At 40.4% G+C, this 18,829-nt stretch overlaps 1 protein-coding gene across 7 annotated transcripts in view; it reads right to left on the bottom strand.

Moving 5' to 3' along the window:
* WDR60 (WD repeat domain 60) overlaps positions 1–18,829 on the bottom strand; it is a 100,859-nt gene that overhangs the window by 47,878 nt on the left and 34,152 nt on the right. For 5 of the 7 annotated variants that reach the window (XM_030826357.1, XM_030826358.1, XM_030826354.1 and 2 more), the window contains 3 exons: positions 17,263–17,331; positions 6,046–6,123; positions 5,268–5,487 (listed from right to left, as the gene is read on the bottom strand). In XM_030826357.1, coding sequence (XP_030682217.1) covers positions 5,268–5,487; positions 6,046–6,123; positions 17,263–17,331 — 367 coding nt within the window. Of the gene's footprint in view, positions 1–5,267; positions 5,488–6,045; positions 6,124–8,050; positions 8,070–17,262; positions 17,332–18,829 lie in introns of those variants that run through there. The other 2 variants (XM_030826360.1, XM_030826359.1) reach the window with 2 other exon arrangements.

Below are 18,829 nucleotides of genomic sequence, written 5' to 3'. Positions count from 1 at the left end.
TGTAAAGACCATCAAGGCTTGGAAGAAACTGCATCAACTACTGAGCAAAATAACCAGCTAACATCATAATGACAGGACCAAATTCACACGTAACAATATTAACTTTAAATGTAAATGGGCTAAATGCTCCAATTAAAAGACGCAGACTGGCAAACTGGATAAAGAGTCAAGACCCATCAGTGTGCTATATTCAAGAAACCCATCTCACGTGCAGAGACACACATAGGCTCAAAATAAAGGGATGGAGGAAGATCTACCAAGCAAATGGAAAACAAACAAAGGCAGGAGTTGCAATCCTACTCTCTGATAAAACAGAATTTAAACCAACAAAGATCAAAAGAGACAAAGAAGGCCATTACATAATGGTAAAGGGATCAATTCAACAAGAAGAGCTAACTATCCTAAATATATATGCACCCAATACAGGAGCACCCAGATTCATAAAGCAAGTCCTTAGTGACCTACAAAGAGACTTAGACTCCCACACAATAATAATGGGAGACTTTAACACCCCACTGTCAACATTAGACAGATCAACGAGACAGAAAGTTAACAAGGATACCCAGGAATTGAACTCAGCTTTGCACCAAGCAGACCTAATAGACATCTACAGAACTCTCCACCCCAAATCAACAGAATATACATTTTTTTCAGCACCACACCACACCTATTCCAAAATTGACCACATGGTTGGAAGTAAAGCACTCCTCAGCAAATGTAAAAGAACAGAAATTATAACAAACTGTCTCTCAGACCACAGTGCAATCAAACTAGAACTCAGGATTAAGAAACTCACTCAAAACCACTCAACTACATGGAAACTGAACAACCTGCTCCTGAATGACTATTGGGTACATAATGAAATGAAGGCAGAAATAAAGATGTTCTTGGAAACCAATGAGAACAAAGACACAACATACCAGAATCTCTGGGACACATTCAAAGCAGTGTGTAGAGGGAAATTTATAGCACTAAATGCCCACAAGAGAAAGCAGGAAAGATCCAAAATTGACACCATAACATCACAATTAAAAGAACTAGAAAAGCAAGAGCAAACACATTCAAAAGCTAGCAGAAGGCAAGAAATAACTAAAATCAGAGCAGAACTGAAGGAAATAGAGACACAAAAAACCCTTCAAAAAATTTATGAATCCAGGAGCTGGTTTTTTGAAAAGATCAACAAAATCGATAGACCGCTAGCAAGACTAATAAAGAAGAAAAGAGAGAAGAATCAAATAGACGCAATAAAAAATGATAAAGGGGATATCACCACCGATCCCACAGAAATACAAACTACCATCAGAGAATACTACAAACACCTCTACGCAAATAAACTAGAAAATCTAGAAGAAATGGATAAATTCCTCGACATATACACCCTCCCAAGACTAAACCAGGAAGAAGTTGAATCTCTGAATAGACCAATAACAGGCTCTGAAATTGTGGCAATAATCAATAGCTTCCCAACCAAAAAAAGTCCAGGACCAGATGGATTCACAGCCGAATTCTACCAGAGGTACAAGGAGGAGCTGGTAACGTTCCTTCTGAAACTATTCCAATGAATAGAAAAAGAGGGAATCCTCCCTAACTCATTTTATGAGGCCAGCATCATCCTGATACCAAAGCCTGGCAGAGACACAACCAAAAAAGGGAATTTTAGACCAATATCCTTGATGAACAGTGATGCAAAAATCCTCAATAAAATACTGGCAAACCGAATCCAGCAGCACATCAAAAAGCTTATCCACCATGATCAAGTGGGCTTCATCCCTGGGATGCAAGGCTGCTTCAACATATGAAAATCAATAAACGTAATCCAGCATATAAACAGAACCAAAGACAAAAACCACATGATTATCTCAATAGATGCAGAAAAGGCCTTTGACAAGATTCAACAACGCTTCATGCTAAAAACTCTCAATAAATTAGGTATTGATGGGACATATCTCAAAATAGTAAGAGCTATCTATGACAAACCCACAGCCAATATCATACTGAATGGGCAAAAACTGGAAGCATTCCTTTTGAAAACTGGCACAAGACAGGGATGCCCTCTCTCACCACTCCTATTCAACATAGTGTTGGAAGTTCTGGCCAGGGCAATTAGGCAGGAGAAGGAAATAAAGGGTATTCAATTAGGAAAAGAGGAAGTCAAATTGTCCCTGTTTGCAGACGACATGATTGTATATCTAGAAAACCCCATCGTCTCAGCCCAAAATCTCCTTAAGCTGATAAGCAACTTCAGCAAAGTCTCAGGATACAAAATCAATGTACAAAATCACAAGCATTCTTACACACCAATAACAGACAAACAGAGAGCCAAATCATGAGTGAACTCCCACTCACAATTGCTTCAAAGAGAATAAAATACCTAGGAATCCAACTTATAAGGGATGTGAAGGACCTCTTCAAGGAGAACTACAAACCACTGCTCAATGAAATAAAAGAGGATACAAACAAATGGAAGACCATTCCATGCTCATGGGTGGGAAGAATCAATACTGTGAAAATGGCCATACTGCCCAAGGTAATTTACAGATTCAATGCCATCCCCATCAAGCTACCAATGACTTTCTTCACAGAATTGGAAAAAAGTACTTTAAAGTTCATATGGAACCAAAAAAGAGCCTGCATCACCAAGTCAATCCTAAGCCAAAAGAACAAAGCTGGAGGCATCACGCTACCTGACTTCAAACTATATTACAAGGCTACAGTAACCAAAACAGCATGGTACTGGTACCAAAACAGAGATATAGATCAATGGAACAGAACAGAGCCCTCAGAAATAATGCCACATATCTACAACCATCTGATCTTTGACAAACCTGACAAAAACAAGCAATGGGGAAAGGATTCCCTATTTAATAAATGGTGCTGGGAAAACTGGCTAGCCATATGTAGAAAGCTGAAACTGGATCCCTGCCTTACACCTTACACAAAAATTAAGTCAAGATGGATTAAAGACTTACATGTTAGACCTAAAACCATAAAAACCCTAGAAGAAAACCTAGGCATTACCATTCAGGACATAGGCATGGGCAAGGACTTCGTGTCTAAAACACCAAAAGCAATGGCAACAAAAGCCAAAATTGACAAATGGGATCTAATTAAACTAAAGAGCTTCTGCACAGCAAAAGAAACTACCATCAGAGTGAACAGGCAACTTACAAAATGGGAGAAAATTTTTGCAACCTACTCATCTGACAAAGGGCTAATATCCAGAATCTACAATGAACTCAAACAAATTTACAAGAAAAAAACAACCCCATCAAAAAGCGGGTGAAGGATATGAACAGACACTTCTCAAAAGAAGAAATTTATGCAGCCAAAAAACACATGAAAAAATGCTCATCATCACTGGCCATCAGAGAAATGCAAATCAAAACCACAATGAGATACCATCTCACACCAGTTAGAATGGCCATCATTAAAAAGTCAGGAAACATCAGGTGCTGGAGAGGATGTGGAGAAACAGGAACACTTTTACACTGTTGGTGGGACTAAACTAGTTCAACCATTGTGGAAGTCAGTGTGGCGATTCCTCAGGGATCTAGAACTAGAAATACCATTTGACCCAGCCATCCCATTACTGGGTATATACCCAAAGGATTATAAATCATGCTGCTATAAAGACACATGAACACGTATGTTTATTGCGGCACTATTCACAATAGCAAAGACTTGGTACCAACCTAAATGTCCAACAATGATAGACTGGATTAAGAAAATGTGGCACATATACACCATGGAATACTATGCAGCCATAAAACATGATGAGTTCATGTCCTTCGTAGGGACATGGATGAAACTGGAAACCATCATTCTCAGCAAACTATCGAAAGGACAAAAAACCAAACACCACATGTTCTCACTCATAGGTGGGAATTGAACAATGAGAACACATGGACACAGGAAGGGGAACATCACACTCCGGGGACTGTTGTGGGGTGGGGGGAGGGGGGAGGGACAGCATTAGGAGATATACCTAATGCTAAATGATGAGTTAATGGGTGCAGCACATCAACACGTATACATATGTAACAAAACTGCACATTGTGCACATGTACCCTAAAACTGAAAGTATAATAAAATAAAATAAAGAATAAAATCCTGCTCACTTCTCAGCAACTCCAGAGCAGACGAGCTTCAATGCTGTCGGGAAATCCTGTGTGCTGGTGGCACAAAGACCCTCCCTGTGTGCAGCGCTACTCCACAGGGAACTGAGGGAAACAGTCCCTGAGCCTCAGCCAGGCAATAGGGCTGAAGAAGGGGCAGATCCTTACCTCTACCAGGACAGATGCCCTTTAGCTATAAGTTTAAAGAACGCTCTATCAGCACTGCCCAGCTGAGTTCTGTCACCTCTGTAGCAGGCACAAAATGTGAGACAAAGAATCATTCTGCAAAACCTTCATTTGTATTAGTGCATCATATTAATTACTAACTATAATTAACGGCATCAATTACTGAATGTTTTACTAGATAATTTAAAGTAGTATGTCATCAAATAATATTTTATTATCCTATTTTACCCTCAGTGCCCATGTTTTATCAGAATGTCACAGTTTTCCTTTAAAGCAATTTGAAACATTAATTCCTACTCTCACAAGTAACATTATATCCTGATGCCAAGAATTTGGAGAAAAAATACATTTCTAAATTTAATTTTAAAAGGCCTTTGTAGGAAAAAAGAATGAATCAAGAGCATGCTTTGTGTCCGGCTCAGTCTGTGTCCCAAAAGTTGACAGGCACCTCGACCCCTCAGTCCCCACGTGCCTCATGAAGGCACTCACCAGCGGACACTGCCACGCCTCCAGGGAAAACCATGATGATTCCTCTGTGGAAACTCAATGAGCACATCATCAGGAAAAATAAGAGCATGTGCTCACAGACGGATAAAACGCTGGTTGCAAAGAAAACACGAGCCAGGCTGCCCACTGAGGAGGGCCACAGCACCCTCAGCTCCCTCTGGAGAACAGGAGCGCCAGTGCTCACTGAGTGGGGCCATGGCGCCCTCAGCTAACCTAAAGCCTGGGTGCTGAGCAGAAAGTGATGTGCAACTTCTCTGTGTAAGAGAATTCTTGATGTGCTCGTGCTCAAATCTTCAGGGGCCTCCTGTGTGGTAGCTGCAAGGGCATGGTACCACCAGCATGTGGCAGATGTTACTGCTCTGCCCACCTTATTAGAGTAGGCCTGTGTGTGATGGCATCTGTGAGGGCTCAGTACACAGAGCCCTAGGAGCACGGACACCATTAGCAGCACTGATTTACCTGTCCTGGGCTCCTTTTCAAATTCTGTTCTACCTCGCTTCTGAAACAGTTTCAAAGATAACTCGCCAATCCTTTCATTTTCTGCATTAATGGCTCTTTGAATTTCTTGTATTTCCTTTTTTTGAGCTAGAGGAAGTTCTTCCATCTTTCCTCTTGACTCGGGTTCATTACTGCTTTCATCATCATCGCCATCACAAACCTCAAAGTCATCTTCGTAGTCCTGCAGACAATAATAATATTTTGGAACCCTTTAAGACAAACTGACTTTCCATTATTATCTCTCATACTGAACAAAACATGACACTTTATGACTTAAAACAGGCAACGTCCTTATTACAGCTAAGAAAGATATTTATAGTTCCCTGATTTTAATGTTTTTGAAGGTAAATTTATATAAACTGCTACCTTTATTTCTCTAAAAATAAATCACACAATACAGAACCATATACAGAAGACCTATCAACTACCATCACGTGCAAACACTTGTGCTGAGAATGTGAAAGTGTATGTATTTTTATAGATACCTATGTACACACCTTTTTATGCACTGCCCTTAAATATGAGTTAAATTATAAAATCGTTTAATTACATCATATTGGTAAGTATTGGTAGAACTATAGCAAGCATTTTACAGGCAACAGCTTGACCCAAATCAACCTAGACAGATATTGAGTATTAGGATTAATAAAAAGAATAAAAAGGACATCAATTATATATAAGCTGATTTTTAAGAATAAATGATTTTTAAGCTAAGGAAAGTTTTAACTTTTATACATACTTCAAAATCATCTTCACAACTGGCTGTATATGCATCAGCTCTAGCATTTTCTAAATCAGTTTCTTCCTTTTCAATTTCCTAGAGGTAAAAATCAAACATAAAACCAAAAAATTCAATCATAAACTTGAATATTGCAAATAGGTTGGGAAAACATACATGTTTTCTGAGATTCATTTGATGTTGCTAATTTTAAACTCTAGGCATTTATAAAACTAATATAATGTTAAATTCCTTTAAGAAATACCCTTGCTAACTTACAGGTAGGACCAAAAAGAGAAAACAGTAAACATCCTTTTTGGGAACATCTATAATTCTGGTGGCTAAAAATGTTTTCAGTGTTTTACAAATAAACTTCAAATGTGCCCCAATCCATTTCTTATCCATGAATGTATTCCCCGCTGAATGGTGCTCAGCTTATCTACACCACTAAAGACAGATGAACGGGCCAGGCACTGTGGCTCACACCTTTAATCCTAGCACTTTGGGAGGTCAAGGCAGGCAGATTACTTGAACTCAGGAGTTGGAGACCAGCGTGGGCAACATGGCGAAACTTCATCTCTACCAAAAATACAAAAAATTAGCTAGGCATGGTGGTGTGCACCTGTGGTCCCAGCTACTCCAGAGGCTGAGGTGAGAGGACTGCTTGAGCCTGGGAGGCAGAGGTTGCAGTGAGCCAAGATCGCACCACTGCACAAGCAAGAAGAAATTACAAGGCATACTAGAAAGCAGAAAATACAGCTTGAAGAGACAGAGCAAGCACCAGTTCCAGACATGGCAGGGATGTTGGAATTATCACAACAGGAACTTAAAACAACTATGAGGACATCCTAAGAGCTCTAATAGACAAAGTTGATAGCAAGCAAGCAGAGAGATGGAAAGTCTAAGAAAGAACCAGAAAGGAAAGTTCGAGGTCAAAAACAATAAAACAACAGAAACAGAAGTGAAGAACAACTTTGATGGGCTCATTAATAAACTGGACAGAGCTGAGGAAAAAAGTCTCTGTGCTTGATGATACCTCAATAGAAACCCCCAAAACTGAAAAGCAAAGAGAACAAAAAGTGGGAAGGAAAAAAAAAAACAAAAAAACAGAACAAAATATCCAAGAACTGTGGGACACCTGTAAAAGGTATTCATAAGAAGAGAGAAAGGAACAGAACACTTGATACAATAATGACTGAGCATTTCTCCAAACTGATGTCAGACAGCAAACCACACATCCAGGAAGCTCACAGAACACCAAGATCAATATCAAAAAATCTATACCTAGGCATCTTATATTCAAACTACAGAAAATCACAGATAAGGACAAAAACCTGAAAGAAGCCAGATGGGGGAAAAAACACTTTATCTACTGAGGAACATAGATAAGAGTTACAGGCTGGGCACGTATATTATTATTATATAGGCTCACACCTATAATCCCAGCACTTTGGGAGGCCAAGGCAGGTGGATCATCTGAGGTCAGGAGTTCGAGACCAGCCTGACCAACATGGTGAAACCCCATCTCTACTAAAAACATAAAAATTAGCTGGGGCATGGTGGCACTTGCCTGTAATCCCAGCTACTTGGGAGGCTGAAGCAGGAGAATCCCTTGAACCTGGGAGGCAGAGGTTGCAGTGAGCTGAGATCGCACCACTGCACTCCAGCCTGGGCAACAAGAGCGAAACTCTGTCTCAAAAAAAAAAAAAAAAAAAAAAAGAAAAGAATTACATTCAGTTTCTCAAATACCATGCAAGCAAGAAGACAGCATAGAGAAATGTCAAAGTACTGAGAGAAAAATATTCACCAGCCCAAAATTACACATATACTCTATAAAATTATCCTTCCAAAGTGAAGGAGAAATAAAGACTTTCAAACAAAATTGAGGGAATTTGTTGCCAGTAGACCTGTCTTGCAAGCAACATAAAAAGAAGTTCTTCAGAAAGAAGGTGTATTAGTCCGTTTTCACACTGCTGATAAAGACATAACCGAGACTGAAAAGAAAAAGAGGTTTAATTGGACTTACAGTTCCACATGGCTGGGGAGGCCTCAGAATCATGGCAGGAGGCAAAAGGCACTTCTTAAACGTGGTAGCAGGAAGAGAAAATGAGGAGGCAAAAGCAGAAACCCCTGATAAACTCATCAGATCTCATGAGATGTATTCACTATCACGAGAATAGCACGGGAAAGACCGGGCCTCATGATTCAATTACCTCCCCCTGGGTCCCTCCCATAACATGTGGGAATTCTGGGAGATAAATTCAAGTTGAGATTTGGGTGGGGACACAGCCAAACCATATCAGAAGGAAAATAATATAGGTCAGAAACTTGGGTATACATAAAAAAAAGAAAAGATGGAAGAAGAAATAAGTAAAGGGAAATAACTCTTCCTTTTCTTTTTCTTAATTGATCTAACAGATAACAGTTTGTTCAGAATAATAGTAGCAAAAATGTATTCAATTACATATGCTTAGGTATTTATCCGTGTGTGTGTGTGTGTGTGTGTGTGTGTGTTTGTGTACGCATATGTATAGTTAGCCCTCCTTATCTGTGGGTTCCACATCCATGGATTCAACCAACCACAGACCAAAAATATTTGGAAAAATAAAAATAAAAAATAATACAAATTTTAAAATACAGTATAACAACTATTTATATAGCATTTACATTGTATTACATTTTATAAGCAATCTACAGATGACTTAAAGTACATGGGAGAACATGCATAGGTTATATGCAAATCCTATGCCATTTTATTTAAGGAACTTGAGCATTTGCAGATTTTAGTATCCACAGGGGGTCCAGGAACCAATCCTGTCACAGGAACCAAGGGATGACATGCTTATGTCTGCTTATACACAAGTCAAATGAATGACAGCAAGGATACAACGAATGGGAGTGATACAGTCTTATTCAAAAGTGGACTTGGATTGGTTGTAAATGTATTTAAACCACTTTAAAAAGTTAAAAAAAGAAAAAGAACCTTTAACTGATATGCTAAGAAAGGAGAGAAAATAGAATCATAAGATGTTCTATTAAAACCAAAAGGCAAAAAAAAATGAAAGACAAAAACAGGAACAAATAACAAGAGCAACAAATAAAAAATAGTAACAAACATGGTAGATACTAATCCAATATATCAATAATCACTCTGAACGTCAATGATCTAAATGTACCAATCACAAGACAGAGATTGTCAGAGAGGATCAAAAAACAAGATCCATCTACTTATTGTCTTCAGGAAACCCAAATGAAGAAAAATATACCATGCTCACACTAATCAAAAGAAAGCAAAAGTCATTCTATTCATTTCTGACACAGCAGACTTCAAAGTAAGGAGAGTCAACATGAATAAAGAAAGGCATTACACCATGATAAAAATGCCAATTTTATGTCTTTAATGAAAGACATAACAATCCTAATATGTGTGAATGTCAAATTATTTAAGTCAAAAACTAATAGAACTGCAAGAAGAAATAGATGAATCCACTATTATAGCTGGAGACTTCAACATCCCTCTATCAGAAATGGACAAATCCAACAGGCAGAAAATGAGTAAGGATATAGCTGAACTCCACCGCACCATCAGTGAACTGGGTATAATGGGCAGCGTTAGACTGCTTCACCCAACAACAGCAGAATACACATTCTTATCAAGCTTGCATATAATTCACCATGATAGCCCATATTCTGGGCCATAAAACACACCTTAACAAATATAAAAGAACGGAAATTATATATCTGCTCTCAGGTCACAATGGAATCACACTAGAAATCAGTAACAGAAAAATAACTGGAAAATCCCACAATATATGAAGATTAAACAACATATTTCTAAATAACACAGAGGCTAAAAAACAAGAGAAATGTAAAAGCATTTTGAACTAAATAAAAATGAAAACAAACTTATCGGAATTTGTGGAATGCAAACAAAAGCAGTGCTTAGAGGGCAATTTATAACGTTGAATGCATATATTAGAAAAGAACAAAGATCTAAAATCAATCATCTAAGTTTCTAGCTTGGATTAACTAGAAAAATAAGAGCAAATTAAATCTGAGGCAAGCAGAAAAAAGAATAACAATTAGAGCAGAAATCAATAAAATTAAAAATAGGAAATCAACAGAGAAAAATCAATGAAATCAAAAGCTGGCTTTTTTGAAAATACCGATAAATCAGTACACTTCTAGGCCAAGCTAACTAAGGAAAAAAAGAGAGCGGACCCAAATTACTAGCGTCGGAAAGGTAAAAGAGGACATCACTGCAGATCCCATGACATTAAAAGGATAATCAAGTAATACCATGAACAGCTCTATGCCCATAAATTTGATAACCTAGTAAAATGGGCCAATTTCACGGAAGACACAGTTGCTAAAACTCGCACGAGAAGAAACAGACAATTTGAATAGGCCTATACCTATTAAAGATATCAATAATTAATAACCTTCTAAAAAAAAAACACAAGGCCCAGCTAGTGCTAGAAAGCACTGGCACTGGTGAATTCTACCAAACATTTAATAAAGAAATTATATAATTCTCACCTGGGCACGGTAGCTCACACCTGTAATACCAGCACTTTGGGAGGCCAAGGCAGTAAGATCTGAGATGGGTGAATTACCTGAGGTCAGGAGTTTGAGACTAGCCTGGCCAATATGCTGAAACTCCATCTCTACTAAAAATACAAAAATTAGCTGGGCATGGTGGCGGGCACCTGTAATCCCAGCTACTCGGGAGGCTGAGGCAGGAGAATCGCTTGAACCCGGGAGGTGGAGGCTGCAGTGAGCCAAGACCGCGCCACTGCACTTTAGCCTGGGAGACAGAGAGAGACTCTGTCTCAAAAAAAAAAGAAAAAAAAATTATACAATTCTTTACACTCTCTTCTAGGGCATAGAGGCAGAAAGAATACTTCCTAAATCATTCTATGAGGCCAGCATGATCCAGACAAAGATATCACAAGAAAAAAAAAAAAACTACAGACCAATGTCATTCATGAATACAGATGCAAAAATCTGCAATACAATTGTACCAAATCAAAGCCAACAATGTATACAAAGAATCACATAGGGCCGGGCACAGTGGCTCACACCTGTAATCCCAGCACTTTGGGAGGCCAAGGCAGTAAGACCACTTGAGCCCAGGAGTTCAAGACCAGCCTAGGTGAGATCTTAAGACCCTGTCTCTACAAAAAATTTAAAAACTAGCTGGGCATGGTGGCACACGCCTGTAGTCCCAGCTACTCAGGAGGCTAAGGTGGTAAGATTGCTTGAGCATGAGAGGTTGAAGCTACAATGAGCTGTGATCACCCCACTGCACTCAAGTCTGAGCGACAGAGTAACACCCTGCCTCAAAAAAATAAAAGATAAAAAATAAAAAGAATCATACACCACAACCAACTGGCATTTATCCCAGGTATGCAAGCCTGGTTCAACATTCAAGGATCAATTAATGTAATCCATTAAATCAACAGGCTAAAAGAGAAAAATCATAAGATCATATTAATAAATGGAGAAAAAACATTTGACAAAATCCAACAACCATTAATGATAAAACTCTTAGTAAACTAGGAATAGAGAGAAATTTCCTCCACTTGATAAAGAACATCTACAAAAAAACATACAACTAATATCATATCTAAGTGAGAAACTCAGTTTTCCCACTAAGATTGAAAACAAAGAATATATCATCTCACCACTCCGTGTCAGCATCATGCTGGAAGTTCTAACTAATGAAATAAGAAAAGGAAATACAAAGTATGCTGATTGGGAAGGAAGAAATTAAACTTTCTTCGCAGATAACATGATGGTCTGTGCAGAAAATCTGAAAGAATTGAACAACAACAACAAAAAAACGACTGGAAATAATAAGCAATTACAGCAAGGTCACAGAACACACGGTGAGTATACAAAAGTCAATCACTTTCCTATATACCAGCAAGGAACGAGTAGAATCTGAAATTAAAAACACATTATTACTTATATTAGCACCCTCAAAAATCCAATAGGTATAAATCTAACAAAAGATGTACAAGATCTCTATAAGAAAAATTATAAAGCTCTGCTAAGCAAAAACAAAGAACTAAATAAATGGAGAGATAAGACTCAAACTGTCAAGATGTCAGTTTTTCCCACCTTGACCTATAGATTCCATGCAATCGCAATCGAAATTTCAGAATTGTATGAATACTGGCAAAGCGACTCTAAAGTCACATTTAGAGGCAGAAGATCCAGAACAGTCAACACAACACTGAAGGAGAACAAAGTTGGAGAACTGACATGACCTGATGTCAAGACCCACTACAAAGCTATAGCAATCAAGACAGTGTGTACTGGTGAGAAGAGTGGACAAACAGATGAAGGCAACAGAACAAAGAGCCCAGAAATAGACCCACATAAATACATCAACTGATCTTTGAAAAGGGAGCAATGGAAATACAGTACAATGAATAAATGATAGTCTCTACAAAAAATGGTGCTGGAACAAATAAACATTCACAGGATGATCTAGACAAAGACCTTACACCCTTCAAGAAAACACACTCAAAATGGATCACAGACCTAAGTGTAAAATGCGAAACTATAAACTCTTAGGAAATAGCATAGGACAAATCTAGATGACTTTAGGTATGGAGATGACTTTTTAGATACAACACCAAAAGCACAACCCATGAAAGAAAAAATTGATAAACTGGACTTCATTAAAATTAAAAACTTCTGTAAGAGACAATGTCAACAGGAAGAGAAGACAAGTCACAGACTGAGAGAAAATATTTGCAAAAGACCAACTGATAAAGGAGTGTTATCCAAAATACACAGAGAACTCTTAAATCTCAACAAGAAAAAAAAAGGGGCTGAAGATCTTAACAGACATCCCACTAAACAAGATATACAGATGGCAAACAAACATACGAAAAGATGCTCCACATCGTATGTCACCAGGAAAATGCCAATTAAAAGGATGGTGATCCTTTTATATCCAGAACACCAACACCACCAAATGCAGGTGAGGATGTGGAGCCACAGGAACTCACATTCATTGCTGGGGAAAGCAAAATCCTACGGCCACTGTGGAAGACGGCTTGGCAATTTATTAACAAAACTAAACATATTCTTATCATATGATCCTGCAATCACACTCCTTGGTAGTTACCCAGTAGAGCTGGAAACATGTTCACACAAAAACCTGCACACGGATGTTTATAGCAGATTTATTCATACTTGCCAAAACTTGGAAGCAACCAAGATGTCCTTCAGTTAGTGAGTGGATAGACTGCAGTGCATCCCTACAATGGATATTATTCAGCACTAGAAGAAATGAGTTATTAAGCCTTGAGGAGACACAGGGGAACCTTAAAATGCATATCGCTAAATGAAAGAAGCCAATCTGGGAAAGGCTACAAACAGTATGATTCTAACTACAGACCATCTGCAACTTACAATGATTCAACTTTTTTTTTTTTTTTTTACTTTACAATGGTGCGAAAGCAAAACTCACTGAGTGGAAACTGCTTTGGATTTTGTTTTTTTCCTGGACTAGCAACATGCAGTATGATATGCTGTAGGACATGCGGTAGGATATGCACCATGATATATGGTGTGACATGCAGTACAATATGCAGTAGGATATGCACTATAATATATGGTATGATACGTAGTATATGCGGTGTGACATGTGTTACGATATGCAGTACGATATGGGTAGGATATGCAGTAGGATATGCACTACGATATATGGTATGCAGTAGGATATGCGGTGCGACATGCATTACGATATGTGGTACAATATGCGGTAGGATATGCACTATGATATATGGTATGATATGTAGTATGATATGAGGTGTGACATGCATTATGTGGTACATGTGGTAGGATATGCACTATGATATATGATATAATATGCGGTATGATATGTGGTGTGACATGCATTATGATATGCAGTACGATATGCAGTAGGATATGCACTATGATATATGGTATATGTAGTATGATATGAGGTGTGACATGTGTTATGTGGTACAACATGTGGTAGGACATGCACTATGATATACGGTATGATATGCAGTAGGATATGCAGTGTGACATGCATTACGATATGTGGTACGATATGCGGTAGGATATGCACTATGATATACGATATGATATGCGGTATGATATGTGGTGTGACATGCATTATGATATGCAGTACGATATGCGGTAGGATATGCACTGTGATATATGATATGATATGCGGTATGATATGTGGTGTGACATGCATTATGATATGCAGTACGATATGCGGTAGGATATGCACTATGATATATGGTATATGTAGTATGATATGAGGTGTGACATGCGTTATGATATGTGGTACAATATGTGATAGGATATGCACTGTGATACAGTCTGATATGTAGTAGGATATGCGGTGTGACATGCATTACGATACGCAGTACGATATGCAGTAGGATATGCACTATGATATATGGTATGATATGCAGTGTGACATGCAGTATAATATGTGGTACAACACTGTTATGATGCTGGCAATGGCAGCAGCCACACCTCCCAGGCAGCCACGTGACCAAGAGGCTGAACGACCAATACTCTACAGTGTGCTGCAGTCAATAAACTATATGAGATATTAAACACCTTATTACAAAATAGGTTTTCTGTCAAATTATTTTGCCAACTGTAGGATAACATAAGCGTTTGGAGCACATTTAAGGTAGGCTGGGCTAAGCTTCAGTAGTTTAGGCATATTAAATGCATTTTCAAATCACGATACTTTCAACTTACTATGGGTTTACTGGGATGTAACCCTGTCATAAGCTGAGGAGCTGCTGTATAAGACACTCTGGAAAGGGCAAAGCTATACAGACACAGACAAGATCAGTGATTACCACGAATAAGGGGAAGGGAGGGATGAACAGCCAGAGCACAGGGGTTTTAGGGCAGTGAAACCACTGCATGATGCCCTGTGGTGGATCCACGTCATGACCCATTTGTCCAAACCCACAGAATGTTTAAGACCAAGAGTGAGCCCTAACATAAATCTCGGACTTCAAATGATAAAGACACATCAATGTAGGCTCATCAACTGTAACAAATGCACCACTCTGGTAGGGTACGTTGATAATGGGGGAGGCTATTCATCTGTGGGGGTATATGGGAAATCTTTGTATCTTCCTCTCAATTTTTTTTTTTTTTGATACGAACTTTTGCTCTTGTTGCCCAGGCCACAGTACAATGGCTCGATCTCAGCTCACTACAACCTCCATCTCCTGGGTTCAAGAAATTCTCCTGCCTCAGCCTCCTGAGTAGCTGGGATTACAGGCACGCGCCACCACACCCAGCAAATTTTGGTATTTTTAGTAGAGATAGGGTTTCGCCATGTTGGCCAGGCTGGTCTCAAACTCCTGAGGTGATCTGCCCATCTCGGCCTCCCAAAGTGCTGGGATTACAGGGGTGAGCCACCACACCTGGCCCCTCCCTCTCAATTTTGATGGAAACTTAAAACTGCTCTAAAAAAAAAATAAAGTCGGCCGGGCGCAGTGGCTCACGCTTGTAATCCCAGCACTTTGGGAGGCCGAGGCGGGCGGATCACGAGGTCAGGAGATCGAGACCACGGTGAAACCCCGTCTCTACTAAAAATACAAAAAATTAGCCGGGCGTGGTGGCGGGCGCCTGTAGTCCCAGCTACTCGGAGAGGCTGAGGCAGGAGAATGGCGTGAACCCGGGAGGCGGAGCTTGCAGTGAGCGGAGATGGCGCCACTGCACTCCAGCCTGGGCGGGCGACAGAGCAAGACTCCGTCTCAAAAAAAAAAATAAAAATAAAAATAAAGTCTTAGCCAGGAGTAGTGTCTCATGACTATGGTCCCAACTACTCGAAAGGCTGAGGCAGGAGAATCGCTTGACCCCAAGAGTTTGAGGCTGCACTGAACTATGATCATGCCACTGCACTCCAGCCTGGGCAACAGAACGAGCCCCTGTCTAAAAATAAATATAAAATAAAAAATAATAAAGTCTTATAAAAAGTAAATAAGGTCCTCTTGGCACATTATCATATAAAGTCATTGCACATTATCATATAAAGTCATTGTACATTATATTAAATAACATATACTACATTTATTGTATCAGTAAATACAACACCTGCTGACTGACAAGAAGAACAAAAACAGGAATTTCAAATGAAAACTAATAGCATCACATTTCTTATTCTTGCACAACTCAGCAGACCCAGTGGCTCTTAGTTATGTACTATGTCTGGCCAGGATTTTGAAACGACAGTTCATTCACTCTGCAAACACACCTAGTGTGGGCCAGGCACTCGGCCAGGTGAGGGGACAGTGGGGTACGGAGCAGACATCATCACTTCTGTGCAGGGCTAGAACCACACTGGGGGACACACCCCTGAGAAGGAACAAGAAACCCCCATCACCAGGAGTTCACCTGCCCCGAGGAGAGCCCCATGTGCTCTCCATCCAGCTCTGCGCTACGTCCTTCAGAGGCCCCGTCCGCAATTCTTCCCTCACACGAGGACGTGCTCTGCATCCAGCTCTGCGTTACGTCCTTCAGAGGCCCCGTCCGCAATTCTTCCCTCACATGAGGACGTGCTCTCCATCGAGCTCTGCGTTACGTCCCTCACAGGCCCCATCCGCAATTCTTCCCTCACACGAGGATGTGCTCTCTATGGAGCTCTGCGCTACGTTCTTCACAGGCCCCGTCCGCAATTCTTCCCTCATATGATACCTGCATTTCCTTGATCTCTCCGGTTTTGCATATATATTCTGAAAATTATTTATAACCTCGTATAATTCTCAGCAACCATGGCCTGGATCACGTCTTTTGTGATTTCTCTATTAGGTGTCTTCAAATCTCCTCACTTTCTTCAACTTGCACACAGAGCAACAATGGGAAGGCTGTCTGTTCATTCACCCTAAACCCCTTCCCTCCAATCTCTTTGCAAAATCCTCTCCTCTTCCAGGAAGAAAGAGGCTCAAGTACCTGACGGTGTACACACAACCCAGTTACATTCCTTGACCCCCACAACCCAGACGGCTTTCAACATGACCAAGGACTTCAAACAAGGGCAAGTATGAATTTCATATGAACATCTCATCTATCCCTTCATGCTCATGTTCTGCTGTCTGAAAGGAACAATAATTACACTAGTAAAATGCTGACACGAAAGCAAGCAAACGTTGAGTGGAAGCCTGTGCTGGGACAGGATTGCAAAACTATAAGAAGACGTACTCTCCTTACCACAGTTTCCTCGCCTCCTGGCCTCTGGTCCAGCTTCCACCACACAAAAGAGCCTTCCTCGTGGCCATGCTAATGGAGAGAGAACAGCCCCATCAGCCAGGACATGGGACTCCAGGGGACACACACGCCACGCAGCTCCCCTGCAGAGCCCGCCAGCCCTCAGTAGACAGGACACAGGTGGGACTCCAGGGGACACACACGCCACGCAGCTCCCCTGCAGAGCCCACCAGCCCTCAGTAGACAGGACACAGGTGGGACTCCAGGGGACACACATGCCACGCAGCTCCCCTGTGGAGTCTGCCAGCCCTCAGCAAACAGGACACAGGTGGGACTCCAGGGGACACACACGCCACGCAGCTCCCCCCACCCCACCACCAGGGAGCCTGCCAGCCCTCAGCAGACAGGTGCACAGAGTGCGAAGCTAACGCTCTGGGATGCGGGTCCCAGCCTGGTGGCTGACAAACTGCGTGACTTAAAGCAAGTATCTCCAACCCTCTGTGCCTCGGCTTTCCCTTCTGAAAAATCAGAATTATGGCACCTGCTTCACAGTAGCAGTGAGGAGTGGATAAAAGGACACACGTGAAGCCCAGATCCCTGCGTCTGAGGAAGAAAAAGCCTTGCAAATGTCACCTTTGTCAATGACACTAGGAAGATCTATGCACTTAGAAGTCACTACCCAGGCTGGGCACAGTGGCTCACGCCTGTAGTCCCAGCACTCTGGGAGGCCGAGGTGGGTGGATCACCTGAGGTCAGGTGTTCAAGACCAGCCTAGCCAACATGGTGAAATCCCATTTCTACTAAAAATAAAAAAATTAGCCAGGCATGGTGGCGGGCACCTGTAATCCCAGCTACTTGGGAGGCTGAGGCAGGAGAATCTCTTGAACCCAGGAGGCAGAGGTTGCACTCCAGCCTATGCGACAAGAGCAAAACTCAGTCTCAAGAAAAAAAAAAGAAGTCACTACCCAATTCTAGGCAGTGTCTAAAACTGGTGACAATATGAAGTATTATTCATGAAGAAAATAGAAAAAGAACTTCCCATGTGTCCAGAAAACTGTTCTGGCACATCGTAGGCACTCCATAAATGCTGAAGAATTGAACCAAGATAAATTCAGTGTTGCTGCTATAAAATGAAGGATCTAATCAGAGCCAAAACAAGCTGTTAGATACATTCACAATCAACTGAAATTTTTCTAGAAAAAAACACATCATATATTTTACTCCTCTGGAAAAGAGAAAAAAAGAATGTAAAATATCCCACTGGTTATCTTACTGATAATTTTTATATTGATTACAGGTTGCACAGATACTAGTTTAGATTTACTGGATTATATAAGATGTTATGAAATTAATTTCATGTTTCTTTTGTATGTTTTTAATGTGACTATAAGAAAACTTAAAATTATAGGCCAGGTGTGGTGGCTCGCACCTGTAATCCCAGTACTTTAGGAGGCTGAGGCAGGAGGATCACTTGAGCCCAGAAGTTCAAGACCAGCCTGGGCAACACAGCAAGACCCCACCTCTACTTTTTTTTTTTTTTTTTTTGAGATGGAGTCTCACTCCGTGGTCC

The sequence above is a fragment of the Nomascus leucogenys genome, chromosome 13 (genome assembly GCF_006542625.1).
Source record: "Nomascus leucogenys isolate Asia chromosome 13, Asia_NLE_v1, whole genome shotgun sequence".
NCBI classification, from domain to species: domain Eukaryota; kingdom Metazoa; phylum Chordata; class Mammalia; order Primates; family Hylobatidae; genus Nomascus; species Nomascus leucogenys.
This window is presented reverse-complemented; position numbering and strand designations above follow the sequence as displayed.